General features: G+C 46.8%; 1 protein-coding gene across 1 annotated transcript in view; it reads left to right on the plus strand.

Annotated features, from left to right (window-relative positions):
* The window catches only part of sema3ab (sema domain, immunoglobulin domain (Ig), short basic domain, secreted, (semaphorin) 3Ab), a 446,670-nt gene that overhangs the window by 354,017 nt on the left and 73,648 nt on the right, over nucleotides 1–19,005 (plus strand). Inside the window, exons 7-8 of the mRNA XM_078236002.1 lie at nucleotides 9,050–9,169; nucleotides 18,445–18,587. Of these exons, the coding sequence (XP_078092128.1) occupies nucleotides 9,050–9,169; nucleotides 18,445–18,587 (263 nt within the window). The remainder of the gene's footprint in view (nucleotides 1–9,049; nucleotides 9,170–18,444; nucleotides 18,588–19,005) is intronic.

The raw sequence follows: 19,005 nt of genomic DNA on the forward strand, positions 1-19,005 counted from the left end.
GGTTTCGCCCGACTGCCGACGTCGTGTAGCGAGGAGGTAATGAGCGTGTATCTCGTTGGGTGGTTTCGTGTATCGTTTCTTCAGGAGCTCGACGGCCCTCGGGTAAGTGGGAGCCGCACGAATCGCGAGATAAATCGTGTCGCTTACCCTTGCGTGGAGGACTTGGAGTTTGTCACTGTCTGTAGTAATAGCTACAGAGGCAGCCAGGTAGTCTTCGAAACACTTCCACCAGTGGTCGAAGGTGTTAGCGGCACCGACCGCACGTGGGTCCAGCGCCAGACGATCTGGTTTCAAGATCTGTTCCATACTCTTTTTTTGTACAGCTGAGAGTTTTCTGTTAGACAATAAAATTGATGCGCGACAATCAAGCACGTGGAACAAGGCTTCAGTATTGAAGGCTTTTATTGTCTAACAATGGAACTACTAACACGAATACACCAGTTCAGACTGAAGGGGTCCTGCCGGAGCAGAGGGTCTTATACCTCGCCACCGGAGGTGGGGCCCCACCGGGATGTGCCATGATAACACTTATAACAGGTAAACACCCTAACCCAACAACATTGTACAACCCCCACAGTGACAACACCCTAGCCCAACAGTAACATAATAACAACCCCCAGTGGTAACCAACGATGGTTCACCACAAGTTGTAGCTTGGGAAAATGGACAGCATCAGGTAATAGGTTCATCATCACCTCACATCCTGACCTCAAATTCCCTCTCGCTCCCCACCACCCCCCCTTGCCCCCCATGCTACACCAACCCCGCATCTGCCCCTGCTGCACCCTCCACACCCCCATCACCAGCAATTGTCACTGGGAGAGAATGAAACTTGGACTGTTTCCCACTCAACCTGATTTGAGATCAGTGGAAATATAATCAGACAAATGTGCTGCCAATTTAATTTGGCTTATTTTACATGGCAGCCAAATTTCACCTTTCTCTGACCCCCCTCCCCCCGCCCCCAGACTCTTGGTCAATTTTCCTTCCATCCACCCTTGGGCCGGATTCTTTGACCTCGCTCGCAGCTGGGATTTTCCCGTCCCGCTGCACGGAACAGAGATTTGACTGAGCGCCGAGTTCTCCGTGCGTGTTTGCAGTGGTGGCAAGGCTGCATAAAATGTATAAAAACAGAATAATGTGCGTCAGCCTGGAGCTTGGATAGTGTAAGAATGAAGAGTAACTTACGACAGAGTACATGGTGTTCCATGTTGCTCTTTTGGTGAACAGTAAAATACATTAACAGATGGAAGAGGCAAAGGGGGCCAGTTTTTCTGGAGCTGCTCCGACTGAGACGACGCTGTGTGAGGTTCAGTGCTTTTGCATTGAGTAAATATTTCTGGTACATGATGATATCACTGCTCAATTTAACCTGTGCCTAATTTGGAGGCCTGACATATTTTACACTAAAACCAGTTGAGTAAATGGCTTAACCTTATCTCCCTAATTAACATAAATTGCTGATTCTGTCAGATCCCGGCATTTCATTCCAATTTCAAGGGTGAAATATCTGGGTAGATTTTATGAATGTGAGCCGCAGACTTGAAGCTGTGAATAACAGAAGCACAAGGCAAGATCTAAAGTGGAAGTCAGTAATGAGCGAGAGATTCTTCAGGACCTGAGGATGCGAATGTCCAGTGTGTGTTCCACAAGGACACTTTGTAAACCTGCCCTTTACTGTCAGAGCAAACACAATGTTAGGTTTGATGCCCTAATGTGTGAACAGAATAAGAAATCTAAGCATTGACTGTAAAACATTATTATATTTGAACTTAACAGAAACAAATGATGTTTAATTTTATTTGGAAATCTTACACTCTTAAGCAGGGCATACGTTGTTAACCCAGGTTTACACGCTAAGTCAAAGCTGTGAATGAGCTGCCTGCTTTTACAATGCCTCAATGTTTCCTCCTCCTGCTTCCATTACTCAGTCAGTTACATCCACACATGCTTCTCCTGTAGGGGAGTGTAAATGAAGCATTGGGCTCAGCGCTCCTCTGAGGCACTGTCAGCAGGAAGCACGCTTTTAATAAGGCTAAAACAAACAAGAGTGTCAGCTTGTCCCAGGAGTGGGACACTCTCCCAGCACTCTCGCCAAGAAAGAGCAGACAGATCACGTCACATCTATTCATTATAATGGCACTGATTGTCAGCCACCAGAACGTGTTGAGTCAGTGACCAGAAAAGCAAACATTACTGTTTGATATGAAGCTTTTCATTGTACAGTTTACACAAAAAGATGATAAATTGTAAAGCTGAATTATCAGCCTTGGAAAATTACTGCGTCATTCATCGCAATTTCACTTCTAAATTTAAGTTAATGATAAAACACTTTTTCTGGAAACTGTTACGAGGCAGTCATGTATCAAGGGGTTCAGGTGACATCATTAATCATGCAAGCAAAGCTTGAACCGTGCCTTACTCTCACCTGGATCCCCCAACACGGTTCAAATCCTTCCAGTGGACTCGGACCCGTGATTATTCTGTCCAGATTATTCTGTGCAGTTGGAAATGTATTAAGCTGCTTGGGTTTTATTATTTGCCTGTAGCAGATTGAAATTCAATGGATGGCATCTGGCAGAATTGAACTATTCACCAAAGAGAATTGTAAAAAGTGGGAAACAACAACGTGTATTTATACAATGTCACTAATGTAGTGACGACTTCAGGGTGCCTCACTGCAACATCAAACAACATTCGGCACTGAGCTAATAAGGAGATAGTTTCCTCCAGGGCAGGAGACCAAATATTTTGCTAAAGAGTTGGTTTTAAAGAGAATGGTATAAGAAAAGAGGAAGATAGAGAGACAGAGAGGGAGATAGAATAGAGTCATAGAATCCCGACAGTGCAGAAAGAGGCCATTTGACCCATTGAGTCTGCATCGACAACAACCTCACAAAGGCCCTGTTTCTGTGACAGAATGTATTTACCCTGCTAATCCCCCTGATACTAAGGGGCAATTTATCATGGCCAATCCACCTAACCTGCACATCTTTGGAGATAGGGAGACAGAGATAGAGAGAGACGGAGATGGAGATAAAGAGACGGAGACAGAGACAAAGAGATGGAGACGGAGATGAAGAGACGGAAACAGAGATAGAGAGACGGATAGAGAGACGGATAGAGAGATAGGACGGGGTATAGAGTATAAAAGCTGGAGTCTGATGATGCAGCTGTATAGAACACTGGTTAGGCCACATTTGGAGTACTGCGTCCAGTTCTGGTCACCGCACTACCAGAAGGACGTGCAGAGAAGGTTTACCAGGATGTTGCCTGGTATAGAGGGTCTTGGCTATGAGGAGAGATTTGGTAAACTGGGCTTGTTCTCCCTGGAAAGACGGAGAATGAGGGGAGACTTAATAGAGGTGTACAAAATTATGAAGGGTATAGATAGGGTGAACAGTGGGAAGCTTTTTCCCAGGTCGGAGGTGACGATCACGAGGGGTCACGGGCTCAAGGTGAGAGGGGCGAGGTATAACTCAGTTATCAGAGGGACGTTTTTTACACAGAGAGTGGTGGGGGCCTGGAATGCGCTGCCAAGTAGGGTGGTGGAGGCAGACATGCTGGCATCTTTTAAGACTTACCTGGATAGTCACATGAGCAGTCTGGGAATGGAGGGATACAAACTGTGGTGAACCATCGTTGGTTCCCACTGTGGGATTGTTCTAATGTTGTTGTTGGGTTGTTCTAATGTTGTTGTTGGGCTAGGGTGGGATTGATACACCTGTGGTTGTTACTGTTATGGCACATCCCAGTCGGGCTCCGCCTCCTGGGAGAGGTATAAGACCCCCTGCTCGGGCGGGACCCCTTCAGTCTGGGATAGTGTGTTAAAGTTCTGATAGTTCCATTGTTAGTTAATAAAAGCCTTCTTTTACCGAAGCTTTGTGCCTCGTGTCCAATTGATGCGCATCAATTTTATTAACTAACATTAAACTCTCGACGGAAAAAAAAAGAAAGGAGAGTATGGAGCAAATCCTAAAGCCAGAACGTCTGACGCTAGATCCACGTGCGGTGGGCGCTTCTAACACCTTCGACCACTGGCTGAAGTGTTTTGAAGATTACCTAGCAGCCTCCGCAGCGGTCACCACAGATGATGACAGACTCCGGGTCCTCCATGCGAGGGTAAGCGACACAGTCTACCTCGCGATCCGTGCGGCCACCACTTACCCGAGGGCCCTCGAGCTTTTAAAAAAGCGCTATACGAAACCTCCTAACGAGATCCACGCTCGTTACCTCCTCGCTACACGACGTCGGCAGTCGGGCAAAACCATGGAGGATTACGCCAATGAGCTCTTGCAGCTTGCCAGGGGCTGTGACTGCAAAGCTGTGTCGGCTGAGCAGTACATGTACGACCTCGCCCAAGATGCGTTTGTGGCCGGGGTCGGGTCTTCATACATCCGTCTCAAGCTGCTAGAAAAGGGAAATCTCGACCTGACCCAAGCTATGGAATTAGCTGAAATGCTTGAGGCGGCTTCGAAGAGCTTGGTCCTGTATCCGGAGGACCACGTGGAGACAACGTGGCAGGAGCAGTCGCAAATCCCTCCTCGCCCCACGGGCTCGAAGTGCAGTGTTATGGCATGCTCCCATGTGGACCAGACGACGGCTGCAGCCCCATGCGGCCCGCGGTGCTACTTCTGCGGAGGAGCCAAACATCCACGACAAAAGTGTCCCGCTAAAGTGGTAGTCTGTACCTTATGCGGTAAAAAGGGGCATTATGCGAAGGTGTGCAGATCGAAGCCCAAGAACGGCAGTGCGGCCTGTGACCCTTCGGAACGGGGATCATCACCATCGTCGTCGAAGTACTCACGGGGTTCATCCACGTGCGAGTCCAGGACGACGCCATTGCGGTCGACGGAGTCGGAGGAGGATGACCACCAGGAGTCGCTACGTTTGGCACCCTCACCCATGTGCGATTCATGGGGGCGGCCATTTTGGTCGACGATGACCATGAGCGACCAGCAGGGGTCCTCAGCATCGGCCTCAGCTGCCTGCAGTGACGTTCACAGACCAACGGTGGCGTCGATCACCCTGGACCAGGCTAAGCATCACAGGCTTGATTGTTCGATGATGGATATACAGGTAAATGGTCGTGCAATTTATTGTCTGTTTGACAGCGGGAGCACTGAGAGCTTTATTCACCCTGACACTGTGAAGAGGTGTGGACTCCAGATTCAACCTGCCAAACAGACAATCTCTATGGCATCAAGGTCCCGGTCTGTCCCTGTGCTAGGACGTTGTGTGGTAACTTTGAAAGTGCAAGGCACAATTTACGAGCGATTCAGGCTCCTTGTGTTGCCGTATCTTTGCGCACCAATTCTCCTCGGACTAAACTTTATGGTCCACATGAAGAGTGTGAACCTACAGTACGGTGGGCCACTCCCTTCGCTGACAGTGGGGGAACAGCTGCAGTCTCCAAATTGTCCAAAGCGCCCCGCCTGCAATCTTTCTACGTTAAAGATCACCACACCCTCTTTATTTCAGAATCTGGTATAAGGCTGCAAGCCCATTGCTACTAAAAGTAGGCGTTACAGCACTGAAGATCGGATCTTCATCAGATCTGAGGTTCAGCGACTCCTCAAAGAAGGGATCATACAGCCCAGTGTTAGTCCGTGGAGAGCACAGGTTGTGGTGGTCAAGAGCGGGAACAAACCCCGGATGGTCATTGATTACAGTCAGACCATTAATCGATATACGCAGCTGGATGCGTATCCTCTCCCGCGCATATCTGATATGGTCAATCAGATTGCGCAGTACCGGGTGTTCTCCACCATAGACCTTAAGTCCGCCTACCACCAACTCCCGATTCGCCCAGAGGACCGACACTACACGGCCTTTGAGGCGGATGGTCGTCTGTATCATTTCCTTAGGGTTCCATTTGGTGTCACCAATGGGGTCTCGGTCTTCCAGCGTGCTATGGACCGAATGGTGGACCAGAACAGGTTGCGGGCTACCTTCCCGTACCTGGATAATGTCACCATCTGCGGCCGTGATCAGCAGGACCATGACACAAATCTCCAGAACTTTTTACGCACTGCATCTCGCCTGAATTTGACCTACAACAGGGAGAAGTGTGTATTCCGTACGCGCCGGTTAGCCATCCTGGGATACGTGGTGGAAAACGGGGTCATTGGCCCTGATCCAGACCGTATGCGCCCCCTTGCTGAACTTCTCTTGCCCGCTAGCGCAAAAGCACTGAGAAGATGCCTAGGCTTCTTCTCCTATTATGCGCAGTGGGTCCCCAACTACGCGGACAAAGCCCGTCCGCTTATTAAGTCCATGACTTTTCTACTCACGCCAGAGGCCCAATTGGCCTTCAAGGAATTGAAACACGACATCGCGAAAGCCACGATGCACGCGGTAGACAAATCCATCCCTTTTCAGGTGGAAAGCGATGCATCTGATTTCGCCCTGGCCGCCACACTAAACCAGGCGGGCAGGCCCGTCACGTTTCTTTCCCGCACCCTCCAAGGCCCCAAAATTCGGCATTCAGTGGTGGAAAAGGAGGCCCAGGCCATTGTGGAGGCCGTCGGACACTGGCGCCATTACCTGGCGGGAAAGCGGTTCACCCTGATCACGGACCAGCGGTCCGTGGCGTTCATGTTCAACAACACGCAGAGGGGCAAGATCAAGAATGATAAGATCTTGCGGTGGAGAATTGAACTCTCTACCTATAACTACGATATCATGTATCGTCCAGGGAAACTCAATGAGCCCTCGGATGCCCTCTCGCGCGGAACATGCGCTACTACGCAGGAGGATCGCTTGAACGCCCTCCATAGTGACCTGTGCCATCCTGGGGTCACTCGGCTCTACCACTTTGTCAAAGCCCGCAACCTGCCTTACTCGGTGGAGGACGTCAGGTCGGTGACAAGGAGCTGCCGGATTTGCGCGGAATGCAAACCGCACTTTTACCGACCTGACCGGGCACATTTGGTCAAGGCCACTCGCCCCTTCGAGAGGCTGAGTGTGGATTTTAAGGGCCCCCTTCCCTCAACAGATCGGAACGTGTACTTTCTGAACATAATAGATGAGTACTCCCGGTTCCCATTTGTTGTCCCCTGCGCGGACACGTCGGCTGCCACGGTGATCAAGGCATTCCGTGATCTTTTTACCCTGTTCGGGTACCCCAGCTATATCCATAGCGACAGGGGCTCGTCGTTCATGAGTAATGACTTGAGGCAATTCCTGCTCTCATATGGGATTGCCTCTAGTAGGACCACGAGTTACAACCCTAGGGGTAATGGACAGGTGGAACGAGAGAATGCTACAGTCTGGAAGGCTGTCCTATTGGCGCTGAAGTCCAAAGGCCTTCCAGTCTCCCGTTGGCAGGAGGTCCTCCCTGATGCGCTTCACTCCATTCGCTCCCTCCTGTGTACGGCAACCAATGCTACTCCCCACGAGAGGATGTTCTCATTCCCTCGGAAGTCGTCCTCGGGGATATCTTTACCAGCTTGGTTGACGTACCCAGGACCCGTCCTCCTGCGGCGACATGTAAGGGCCCGCAAGTCCGACCCCTTGGTCGAACAGGTCCACCTCCTCCACGCCAACCCTCAGTATGCCTATGTGGCATATCCTGACGGGCGAGAGGACACAGTCTCGATCCGAGACCTGGCGCCCGCAGGGGATGTAGCAACTCCTGTCGCTCCCATACCCCCAGTGACGAATCCCTTATCCCTTATTTCTCCCCCGGACGTGGCGCGGACAGCATTGGGACCAATGCTTAACAGTTTTACTCCAATGCACAGCTTGCCGGAGCCCCGAAGATCGTCGCCATCGCAGAATGTATCGGGATCCCCTGCACTACCGTTTCATCAGGGTCAACCGGCCTGTGAGTCCGTGGGAGAACAGCTGGACGCTGTTTTGGGGAGAACGCCACCGCAAGCACCTACTCCGGTGTCACCACCGGTATTGAGGAGGTCACAACGACGGTGCGGTCCTCCAGACCGTCTGAACTTATAATCTGTTGACATTTTAGTCTGTTTTCGTACCCCGCCGGCCTTTGTTCTCAAAGGAGGGGTGAATGTGGTGAACCATCGTTGGTTCCCACTGTGGGATTGTTCTAATGTTGTTGTTGGGTTGTTCTAATGTTGTTGTTGGGCTAGGGTGGGATTGATACACCTGTGGTTGTTACTGTTGTGGCACATCCCCGTTGGGCTCCGCCTCCTGGGAGAGGTATAAGACCCCCTGCTCGGGCGGGACCCCTTCAGTCTGGGATAGTGTGTTAAAGTTCTGATAGTTCCATTGTTAGTTAATAAAAGCCTTCTTTTACCGAAGCTTTGTGCCTCGTGTCCAATTGATGCGCATCACAAACGAATGGTCTAGTTGGACCAATGAGCGGCACAGGCTTGGAGGGCCAAAGGGCCTGTTTCCTGTGCTGTACTGTTCTTTGTTCTTTGGAAACAGGGATAGAGACAGAGATGGAGATAGAGAGATGGAGACAGAGATAGAGAGTCAGAGTCGGAGATAGAGAGTCATAGACAGAGATAGAGAGATGCAGAGGCAGATAGAGAGACTGAGAGACAGATAGAGAGGGAGATAGAGAGATGCAGCGGGATTTAGAGAGATGCAGCAGGAGATAGCTGAGAGGTTTAGGGAAGGAGTGGTAGTATTTGGAGCTCAGGCAGCTAAAGTCACCACCACCAATAGTGGGCGGAGCAATGAATGTTGGAGATGTGTAAGCGGCCAAAATTAGAGGGGTGCTGGATCTACAAAGACAGGGAAGGGTGAGTCAATGGAGGGATTTTAAAATTGACAGACTGGAAGCTAATGTCAGTCAGTGAGCACAGAGGTGTTGGGTGAATGGAACTTGGATTAAGATTGGAGCAGCAGAGTTTTGGATGAAATAAAGTGAAGGAATGAGGCACTTAATGCATCATTCCATCAAGTTTGAAAAGAATAGGAAAAAAGAGATCAAGGAATCATTACTGTCGCCAGAGTTGAGTTTTCAAAACATGTGAATTCTAGGATTCCGTATGTAATGTATCATAAGAATGTGCCATGAAGAAAGAGCAGTTCCAACAGTGACAGCTTTGTCCTCCCCAATTCACAGATGGAGAACTATATTCCGGCACTGCAGCAGATTTCATGGGCAGAGACTTTGCAATCTTCCGCACTTTGGGACACCATCACCCAATCCGGACAGAACAGCATGACTCCAGGTGGCTGAATGGTAAGTAAATGGGGCAATTACTCCCACATATTAACTTTCTCCAGCCCCACCACACTCCGAGATCTCGGCACTCCTCTATTCTGGCCTTTTATACATCTTTTCCTATAATATTTTAAACTGTGCAATCTCTGGATACCTGGGAATTTTTATTTTAATTTTATGTTCAGCTTGCTGAAAACATTTCAATTTTTTCCTGTTCTTCGTTATCCCAAAATATATTGTTTTCCTAAAGATGAATGTTGTTCCCTTTGCAGCCGTTCAGTGATTGGTTTAAAATCAATACCAGACATCTTGATACAGAAAAGAAGCATTCTAGTTTGTTAGTATATTACTACTTCACAATACACTGACCTAAACTAGCTTGAGAAGAGGTTTTATTATTCAGTGAACGATAGCTCCCTGTTTGTTTTCCCAGTGGATCTTCTGCCTTTTCACCCTCTAGCTCCCAGCCTCCCTGATGGATTCTCCCTTTCAACCTCTGTATTTCCAATGGAAGATTGATGGAAACCCGGCTTAGATGTTGCCCCCAGAGTTTCATCTGCAGCTACAGTGCGAGATCAGGAGGACACCCAGGAAAATTCCCAGCCTGGGTGTTTGTGGTGTTTTCCCATTGAACATAGCGGAGCTGATCTGATCCTCTTCCTACCCAGTGCCTGGGTCATCCATATTTTCCAGCTGAAATCATTAAAAATCCTCGCTTAATTCCTTTTCCTTTCCCAAGCATGACAGCTAAGGGGTAATTTACATTTAGTTTGTTTCCTCAAGTCACTCACACAGCTGTGCTATTATGAGGCAAATTTAAGCTCCAATACTGAGAATTAGATGTTACAATTTCACGCACATTCAATCCCTGCATTCTTTATCATTTTAAAGATGTAATTTAATTCTATCCTAAAGTAACATTTACTTTGATTCACATCCTGAGTATAAACTATTATCTAATGTCGACACGTCATTACAAAGATCTCCTTTTGTGAATGGTTTCTTTGGGTTCTCCCGCTGCCACACAGATTCCTGCCCAGACACGGAGAGAGAACCTGTTCTAAGATCGACACTGGTTTCACATTTAAAGTAGACAAAATGAGACAAAAGGCCCCCAAGATTACTTGTCCAATTCCAGTTGGAGTCGAACAAAGGGGCAAAGATTAGAGACTTGCTGTGTGTCAGATTATGGGTTCAAATTAAACGTGTTGTTTGATGCTGTAACTCATTGGGAGCACACTGCTTTAGCGCCACCATCCCACCCCTTTAATTACTGGTTAAAAAGGCTGAGTTTACTACCCAGAGTCCAGCAAGCCTGCAGGAAACACTTTGTTTGCAGCAATACAAAATGAATAAAATGAACACATTCCTTTTGAAACAGCTCTGTATTCTCATTTAGAACCCTCCCCATTTGTTTGCTTGGGATTTTTTTCTAAAGTTTCTGCTGCTCTGTTTAATCAGAGTTTCTTCTGTCAGAAACCTTGTGTTGTAATTGGAAACATTGTGAATGTGCCGGAGCTTCAGGCTGAAGCATCCGTCCTGACCACAGCCCAAATGTTCACTGAGATGGAAGGCTCCATGTTTTCATCAAAATAATGCCGGAGCCATGATTCCGGCAGTCCCCCAAACCCAACAGTTACAATCGCCATCGGAGGGTGGAGGGAGGGGGGGGGGGGGGAGGGGGGGGGGGAGAAGGGGGTGGGCTGTAGTTTCCACATTTTGTTGGGGGGAAAGGCTTGCATTTGAAAAAATACAATGCTTGCAATTTCACTGGCTGTGTTTTAAAGAAGCCTGAGGGTTATCATTATAGATTAGTGTTGCATGGCTGGTTCCACAATCTATTATTATCACAGTGGGGGCATGTAAATTTTCAGTTTTCATTCACAGGATCTAAGGCTTTGATGTGTGTCTGTGAATACAGATGTTTGTGTTCCTAAGAGATTAAGTACTTGAAGGAATTTAAAGGGGCGACGGCCTCGTGTTATTATCACTGGACAGTTCCAATGTGTTTGTGCAGAAAAAGTGCATAATCCAGTTTACTTGTAACAATCCTAAAGGGTGCCTTATCTCTCCCAAAAATGTCCTGAGACCATATTCGAAGGGTACCTTATCACTCTCAAAGGGGTATACTGACTATCCAAATTAATTCACAATTTTCAGACCCCCTCTTACTTAATCTAATCTGCACAATTGGGTTTCATATTCCTGCTGTAATGAGGTTCCATGTGAGCGGAAGCAGCAGACGATTTTAATGGCTAGCTGCCTCTGTAAACCGTGCATATGTGAACCCTGGCCTAACTCCACTCCCATCACCATCGTGTAAATGGAACACAACGTTTCAGGGACAGGCTTAGAATTTCCAGGACTTTTGTCAAGATGGCCAGCCTCTCCATGGTGAAATTCTGGGCCTTAGAACTTTATTTTATCTCATCATGACTCCGAAGGTCTGCCCATGGTGGATACTGGCTGAGTTGGCACGGAGGGTGTAAGGAAAAGATTGATATGGAAAGTCTGAGGGGCCATTGGGATTGGGTAGGGAGCTGTTGAGATTGGATAGGGGGCATAGATTGCCATAGAGACAGTGAGGGGCTGGGGAGTGTGTGGGAGGAATGAGTTGGCATGACTTGGCATTGATAGGGATTTGGGAGTGGGGTGGGGGGGGGGGTGAGGGGCTGTGAGTGGTGAGGTCTAGAGGACTGCATTTGGTTTAATTATTTTCTTTGTATCTGGGACAAAGCCCTGGAGCATTGAGGTGGGCTCTTCAGCTAGTTTGCCTCCACACCCACAGCTCCTGTTGCTGCCTCTGCATTGTTTCCCAGGGCGACAAGCCCAACTGACATTAACACTCACCCCTCTCCTGGGGCAGTTTCTCCTGAGTCAGATTTGCATAGGCAGCATTTTCCAGAGTCGGGTTCAAAGATTCAGCCCTGTGTGTGTCACATGTGGGTGAATGGTTGCGATGACACAATATCCAATACCCCATCCCCCATTTAATATTCCATTTGGAAAAGCTGATTAATTTCTGTCTGCAGCTTGTAATGTTGACCCGCAGTTTACAGAATGGAAAAGCGGTTTGATTTGTGTGGTCAATAATAGCCCACAGCGTGCTGCAGTGCTGTTTACTGAAACACTCAAAACTGAACCATACAAAGCCAGTAACTTAAAGCAGTAAATCAGACACAGGGAGACAGAGGTTAAGTACAATGTGACCAGACTTGAGGGTCTGAAGTGTTCAGATCTGGGAATGATTATAATACGACACTCCTATTGTGCACTGTCATCTAATGAGTGTCAACAGATGTAACTCACTAATAGCAACAGAACTGAACCTTACTCATCACAGAGAAAAAGGGACATGAATAAATAAAAACAGACAGTTAAAGTGGAATGAATGTCAGAACGACTAAAAATTAACTGTGAACAGTGGCATGGAGTTCCAGCAGTTGTCGATCACACTTTGTATTTATTAGCAAACTAAAACCCAGTAAAGTAAAGTTTATTTATTAGTCACAAGTAGACTTACATTATAATTGTAATGAAGTTACTGTGAAAATCCCCTAGCCACTGCACTCTGGCGCCTGTTCGGGTACATCGAGGGAGAATTTAGCATGGCCAATGCACCTAACCAGCACGTCTTTCAGACTGTGGGAGGGAACTGGAGCACCCGGAGGAAACCCACGCAGACACGGGGAGAACGTGCAAACTCCACACAGACAGTGACCCAAGCCGGGAATTGAACCCGGGTCCCTGGCACTGTGAGGCAGCAGTGCTAACCACTGAGCCACTGTGCCGCCCTGAGCCACCGTGCTGCCCTGAGCCACCGTGCCGCCCTGAGCCACCGTGCCGCCCTGAGCCACCATGCCGCCCTGAGCCACCGTGCTGCCCTGAGCCACCGTGCTGCCCTGAGCCACCGTGCCGCCCTGAGCCACCGTGCCGCCCTGAGCCACCGTGCCACCCTGAGCCACCGTGCCGCCCTGAGCCACTGTGCCGCCCTGAGCCACCGTGCCGCCCTGAGCCACCGTGCCACCCTGAGCCACCGTGCCGCCCTGAGCCACCGTGCCACCCTGAGCCACCGTGCCGCCCTGAGCCACCGTGCCGCCCTGAGCCACCGTGCCGCCGTGAGCCATTGTGCCGCTGTGAGCACTCATAGAATTCCTTCGCTACTCATCAAAAGGTTAACTCTTTTAGATTAAATTGGTTGATGTGTCTGCTTAAGCAACAGACAAGTCAATGTTTTATGGTCACATTAATCTTTGATGGACTAATATTTGCACAGCAGAAGTCAATATTCCAATTAATAGAAGCACATATATTAATAAGTGAAATTTTAAAGCAAATCGTTTAAATATTTAAACCTAATGAGTTCATTTGTGAATCTTGTATAGTGTGATTACACCATAAATATCTATCTATATAGTGTGTGGTATAGCTCAGAAGACCTGAGTTATACTGCCAGTTGCATTTACTCCACATTGCAGTGTTCTGCACATGCTCATTTGTATGTTTCATTCCATCCAACATCCAGTCCCAAAGTACCTATTATGAAGTTGGTTACAAAATTTACAGTTTCAATGTGATTGGACGTCTACTCAATAATAATAATCTGCATATAAATAAAACACCTTTAACATAATTCAAACATCTGAAAGTTTGACACCAAGTCACTTTAGGAGATATTAGGATGAGGAAATGAAGTTTCATGGAGTTCTTTCAGGGGGAGGGAGAGGTAGAGAGACAGAGAAGTTGATACAAGGAATTCTAGATCTTAAGGCCCAGGCAGCTGAAGGCATGGCTACAATATTGGAGTAATTAAAATTGGGGATGTATAAGATGCCAAAATTGGAGGAGTGTCAATATCCTGGAGGATTGTGAGATGAGAGGAAATTACAGAAATAGGGAGGAGTGAGGCCATGGAGGGATTTGAAAAACATCACTAAACCCATTTTGTCAATTTCCCATTCATAGACACCTGAAACTATTTTGCATTGACAGATAATAGAGTACAAAAGCAGGCACCATTTTCTGATGTTAAAGAGATGTGTGATGTGTAAAGCTTCAACACATTATCAGGTTTGGAGGTGTGTAAACTTGTAAAAAGAAATTACATCTTTAAAGCACATGCAATATCATTGAGTCCCCACAGTGCAGAAGGTGACCATTCAGCCCATCAAGTCTGCACTGACTACCTTAGTAAGAAGTCTCACAACACCAGGTTAAAGTCGACCAGGTTTATTTGGTAGCCCAAGCTTTCGGAGTGTTGCTCCTTCCTCAGGTGAGTGAAGAGTTGTGTTCACAAACAGGCCATATATAGACACAGACTCAATTTACAAGATAATGGTTGGAATGCGAGTCTTTACAGGTAATCAAGTCTTTACAGGTCCAGACAATGTGAGTGGAGAGAAGGGTGTGGAGGCTTTGGAGAGGGTACAGAAAAGATTTACCAGGATGTTGCCTGGTATGGAGGGCATTAGCTATGAGGAGAGGTTGGAGAAACTTGGTTTGTTCTCACTGGAGCGACGGAGGTTGAGGGGAGACCTGATAGAAGTCTACAAGATTATGAGAGGCATGGACAGAGTGGATAGTCAGAAGCTTTTTCCCAGGATGGAAGAATCAATTACTAAGGGGCACAGGTTTAAGGTGCGAGGGGCAAGGTTTAAAGGAGATGTATGAGGCAGATTTTATACACAGAGAGTAGTGGGTGCTTGGAACTCATTGCCGGGGGAGGTAGTGGAAGCAGATGCGGTAGTGGTTTTTAAGGGGCATCTTGACAAGTACATGAATAGGATGGGAATAGAGGGATATGGTCCCTGGAAGAGTAGGGGGTTTTAGTTAAGTTGGGCAGCATGGTCGGTGCAGGCTTGGAGGGCCGAAGGGCCTGTTCCTGTGCTATAATTTTCTTTGTTCTTTGTTAAGCACAGGTTAAAGAGATGTGTATTGTCTCCAGCCAGGACAGTTAGTGAGATTTTGCAAGCCCAGGCAAGTTGTGGGGGTTACAGATAGTGTGACATGAACCCAAGATCCCGGTTGAGGCTGGCCCCGTGTGCAGAACTTGGCTATCAGTTTTTGCTTGGCGATTCTGTGTTGTCGTGTGTCGTGAAGGCCGCCTTGGAGAACGCTTACCCGAAGATCAGAGGCTGAATGCCCGTGACTGCTGAAGTGTTCCCCGACATGAAGAGAACACTCCTGCCTGGTGATTGTACAGCGGTGTTCATTCATCCATTGTCGTAGTGTCTGCATGGTTTCCCCAATGTACCATGCCTCGGGGCATCCTGGGCTTGCAAAATCTCACTAACTGTCCTGGCTGGAGATAATTCACACCTCTTTAACCTGTGCTTAACCCTCTCTCCACTCACATTGTCTGTACCTGTAAAGACTTGATTATCTGTAAAGACTCGCATTCTAACCATTATCTTGTAAATTGAGTCTGTGTTTATGTATACCCTGTTTGTGAACACAACTCTTCACTCACCTGAGGAAGGAGCAACACTCCGAAAGCTTGTGCTACCAAATAAACCTGTTGGACTTTAACCTGGTGTTGTGAGACCTCTCACTGTGCCTATCCCAGTCCAACGCCGGCATCTCCACATCCTGACTACCTTACCCAGGTCTTCTCCCCTGCCATATTCCCGTAAACTCACACATTTCCAATGGCTAATCCCCCTGATCTACGCACCTCAGTACACTAAGGGGCAATTTAGCATGGCCAATCCACCTAACTTACACATCTTTGGACTGTGGGACGAAACTGGAGCACCCGGAAGAAACCCACACAGTCAGGGTCACAAGGAAAATAATTGTACAGTGGAATAAGCACTATTCTTTTTTTAAAAATAGCACTGCTGAGCCTCAGTAACAAGATAAAACACAAATATCTTCACTTCTCATTGCTTGAAATATCATTTAACAAGAAACATTCTTTGCTAAATATCTTGTTATCCCATTGCTTTGTCGCTTCTTGATTGTTTTTGGTCGTTGCTCTCACTGAGGCACAGATTATCAACAGAGAAACTTAAACAGTAGTTTGGGTTAAAATGTAAAAAGAATGCAATAATGGGAAGAGTGGATAGCACAACGACAACATAAATATTTCACAACATTCACCAAGGCAAATCCAGATAGCAAAGAGAAAGATTAGAGGAGGTGACGGAATGTATGATTGAAGTGTTTAGTTTGTAAGATGTTTTTGCAATTAGGCAGAGGGACAGAGAAATCCAGACTGTTGGATCAAGGTAGCTGAGAACTAGACTCCCACGGATAATCCAGAGGAGGGAGGGTGAAAAGGAGAATAGAAGGAGAAGGACAGGAAGCCTGCATAAACATGCCTACCTGACCGAGATTGAAGTGATGGGGCATTGACAGCATTTGGAAATGAGAGCAAAGCATTTGGACATAGGGTAGTGGCAGACAGGGATAACTATGGAGATCGATGAGGGTTAGGTTTCAAGAGTATTGGAGTATAGTATAGGCTAGGATGGAATGGATGTCATTTTGATCACATTGGAGTTTATGAAGGGAAATAGCACATCTGGAAATTTGGTGTATTCTCCAGTCCTCCTGCTGAGGTCCTGGGCAACACATTTAGAGGCTTGGTTCAATTGTTCTTCCTGTGGAGGCCTGTCCAATTGAATCCATCTTGTTAGAGTAAGGTAAGGCAATACATAAAACATTGACATTTTTAAATGTTACCATTTGATTATAGAGAAGCTTAGGACTCAAAGAGTTTTATTGCTTTCACACGACGAGATCAAGGCTTACTTGTCTTTCCTGACTGTTGGACTTCATATAATTCATGTGAGAGTTGAGCAGAAGCAGGTGATGGATGATGGGCTGCTTTGATTCAGTAAACTTTGTCCGGTATCATGATCAATTGCTCCCAAGATTATTGAAATCCCATTTGTCTGCTAAACAGGTGCAAGCATCTGAATGGAGAATAAATGCAGTTAATGTGCCTGTGGTAAAATATTATTTCCACTCCTTGCTGGTTTGAAAGGAAAAGGTTGGTTATATTAAAATGGCAAGCCAGAGGTGAGCAGCTGGTCATGAGTTGAAGCATTAATGAGTGTAAAATCCCTACAGTGCAGAAGGAGACCATTCGGCCCATCAAGTCTGCACTGACTCTCCGACAGAGCACTTTACCAGATGAAATAGAGGTGTGGCTAATGCAGAAGCCAACAGGTCAGTGAGACAGGAGTGATAGGGGGATAGAATTTTCCAGAGTTAGGGCCTGAGCAACCTCCAGTTTACAGAGAAGGAAGAGTGTGAGGGGCAGGCCAGGAGGGAGGAGGAATCGTCGAGTCTCCAGATAACGAAGGTGTGGACAGTTTCAGCAACTGACTGGCTGATGGTGGAATCATGTGATGTCATGAGGAAACTAAAGAACTGGGAATAAGTAACTATCTTGATGAGGTGTGAGTTTAAAGAAGTGACGCAGCACAAGTCCAAATAGTCTGTCATTTCTGTATTACTAAAATTCAATCCTCTCCCTATTCAGTGGAACAGAAATCCAATTGGTTATTCATTTCACTTTCTGTGCTGAACATGAGAATAACAGAGGTTTAATCCAGTGTGGCTTTTGATAGAACATGCAAAATAGTCTTCATTGATAGTGGTACAGATCTGTTTTTACAGAAGCAGGAATGTCACAAAGTAAAGCAAAGCTGAAGAACAGAATTCATAAAATATTGTGTCAGAAATTTCTAAAGCCCTTCATAAAATGTTCCTGATTGAAAATGCTTTCACTGTTATCCTGCAGGACAAATGGGACAGCCATTTCCTGCACAGCAAGATCCCACAAATAGCACTGAATCAAATAACCAATTATGAGACATGGGCCCTGGTACTTGCAATGGGATCATCTGGGAGTGACCTCTGACACTGACACACCCCGGAGATGTAAGGTCAGGTGGAGGAAGGGCAATGAATTTGCACCCATCGAGCAGCAGCACATGTTACGGAATCCTCCTCTGCCAAGCATCTGCTCTTGCATTCTCAGTGAGCCCCAAGACACTCAATGGTTCTCCATGAGGCTGGAGTTTTTAGGGATGCCCCAGACCTGATTAAAGATCACATTCAGGAAGAAGTCCGTTGGATTGGCCACAGATTGTCTAAATTCAACCGTTTTTGCTAATTTACTGCCAGTAAAACGTTCTTAAATCAACGATCATATATTCTGACATTGTTGAAAATGTAGTGAGATTTGATTATATAAACAAGTGCGATATTAGGATTAACCAGCGGCTACTAAAAAATATTATTTTTCACTCAATACCTCGCTTTTTTTGATTTTTTTTCAGAACCAAAGTTTATTGGTGCCCACTTGATACCAGAGAGTGACAATCCAGAAGATGATAAGATATATTTCTTTTTTCGAGAAAATGCATTGGATGGAGAGTATTCAGGGAAAGCAACTCATGCCCGAATAGGACAAGTGTGTAAGGTCAGTTGAATGTGTGAAATATGAAGGTGTCATCCTGGTTTAATGGTTACACACATAATCAGTGGAGACACAAGGGTGAAATTGGTCCACATCAACCATTGTGAATTCAGTCCATTTTTTTTATTCTTTTCATGGGACACGGGTGTTGCTGGCTGGCCAGCATTTATTGCCCATTCCTAATTGCCCATGAAACTGAGTGGCTTGCTAGGCCATTTCAGAGGGCAGTTGAGAGTTAACCACAGTGACTGCAGAGTAAGATAGAATAAGTTGTGGCTCTGAAGTCACATGTAGGCCAGACCAGGTAAGGATGGCAGATTTCCTTCCCTAAAGGACATTAGTGAACCAGATGGGTTTTTCCGACAATCGACAATGGTTTCATTGTCATCAGTAGGCTCTTAATTCCAGATTTTTATTGAAT

Source organism: Mustelus asterias, chromosome 19, assembly GCF_964213995.1.
Source record: "Mustelus asterias chromosome 19, sMusAst1.hap1.1, whole genome shotgun sequence".
NCBI classification, from domain to species: Eukaryota; Metazoa; Chordata; class Chondrichthyes; order Carcharhiniformes; family Triakidae; genus Mustelus; species Mustelus asterias.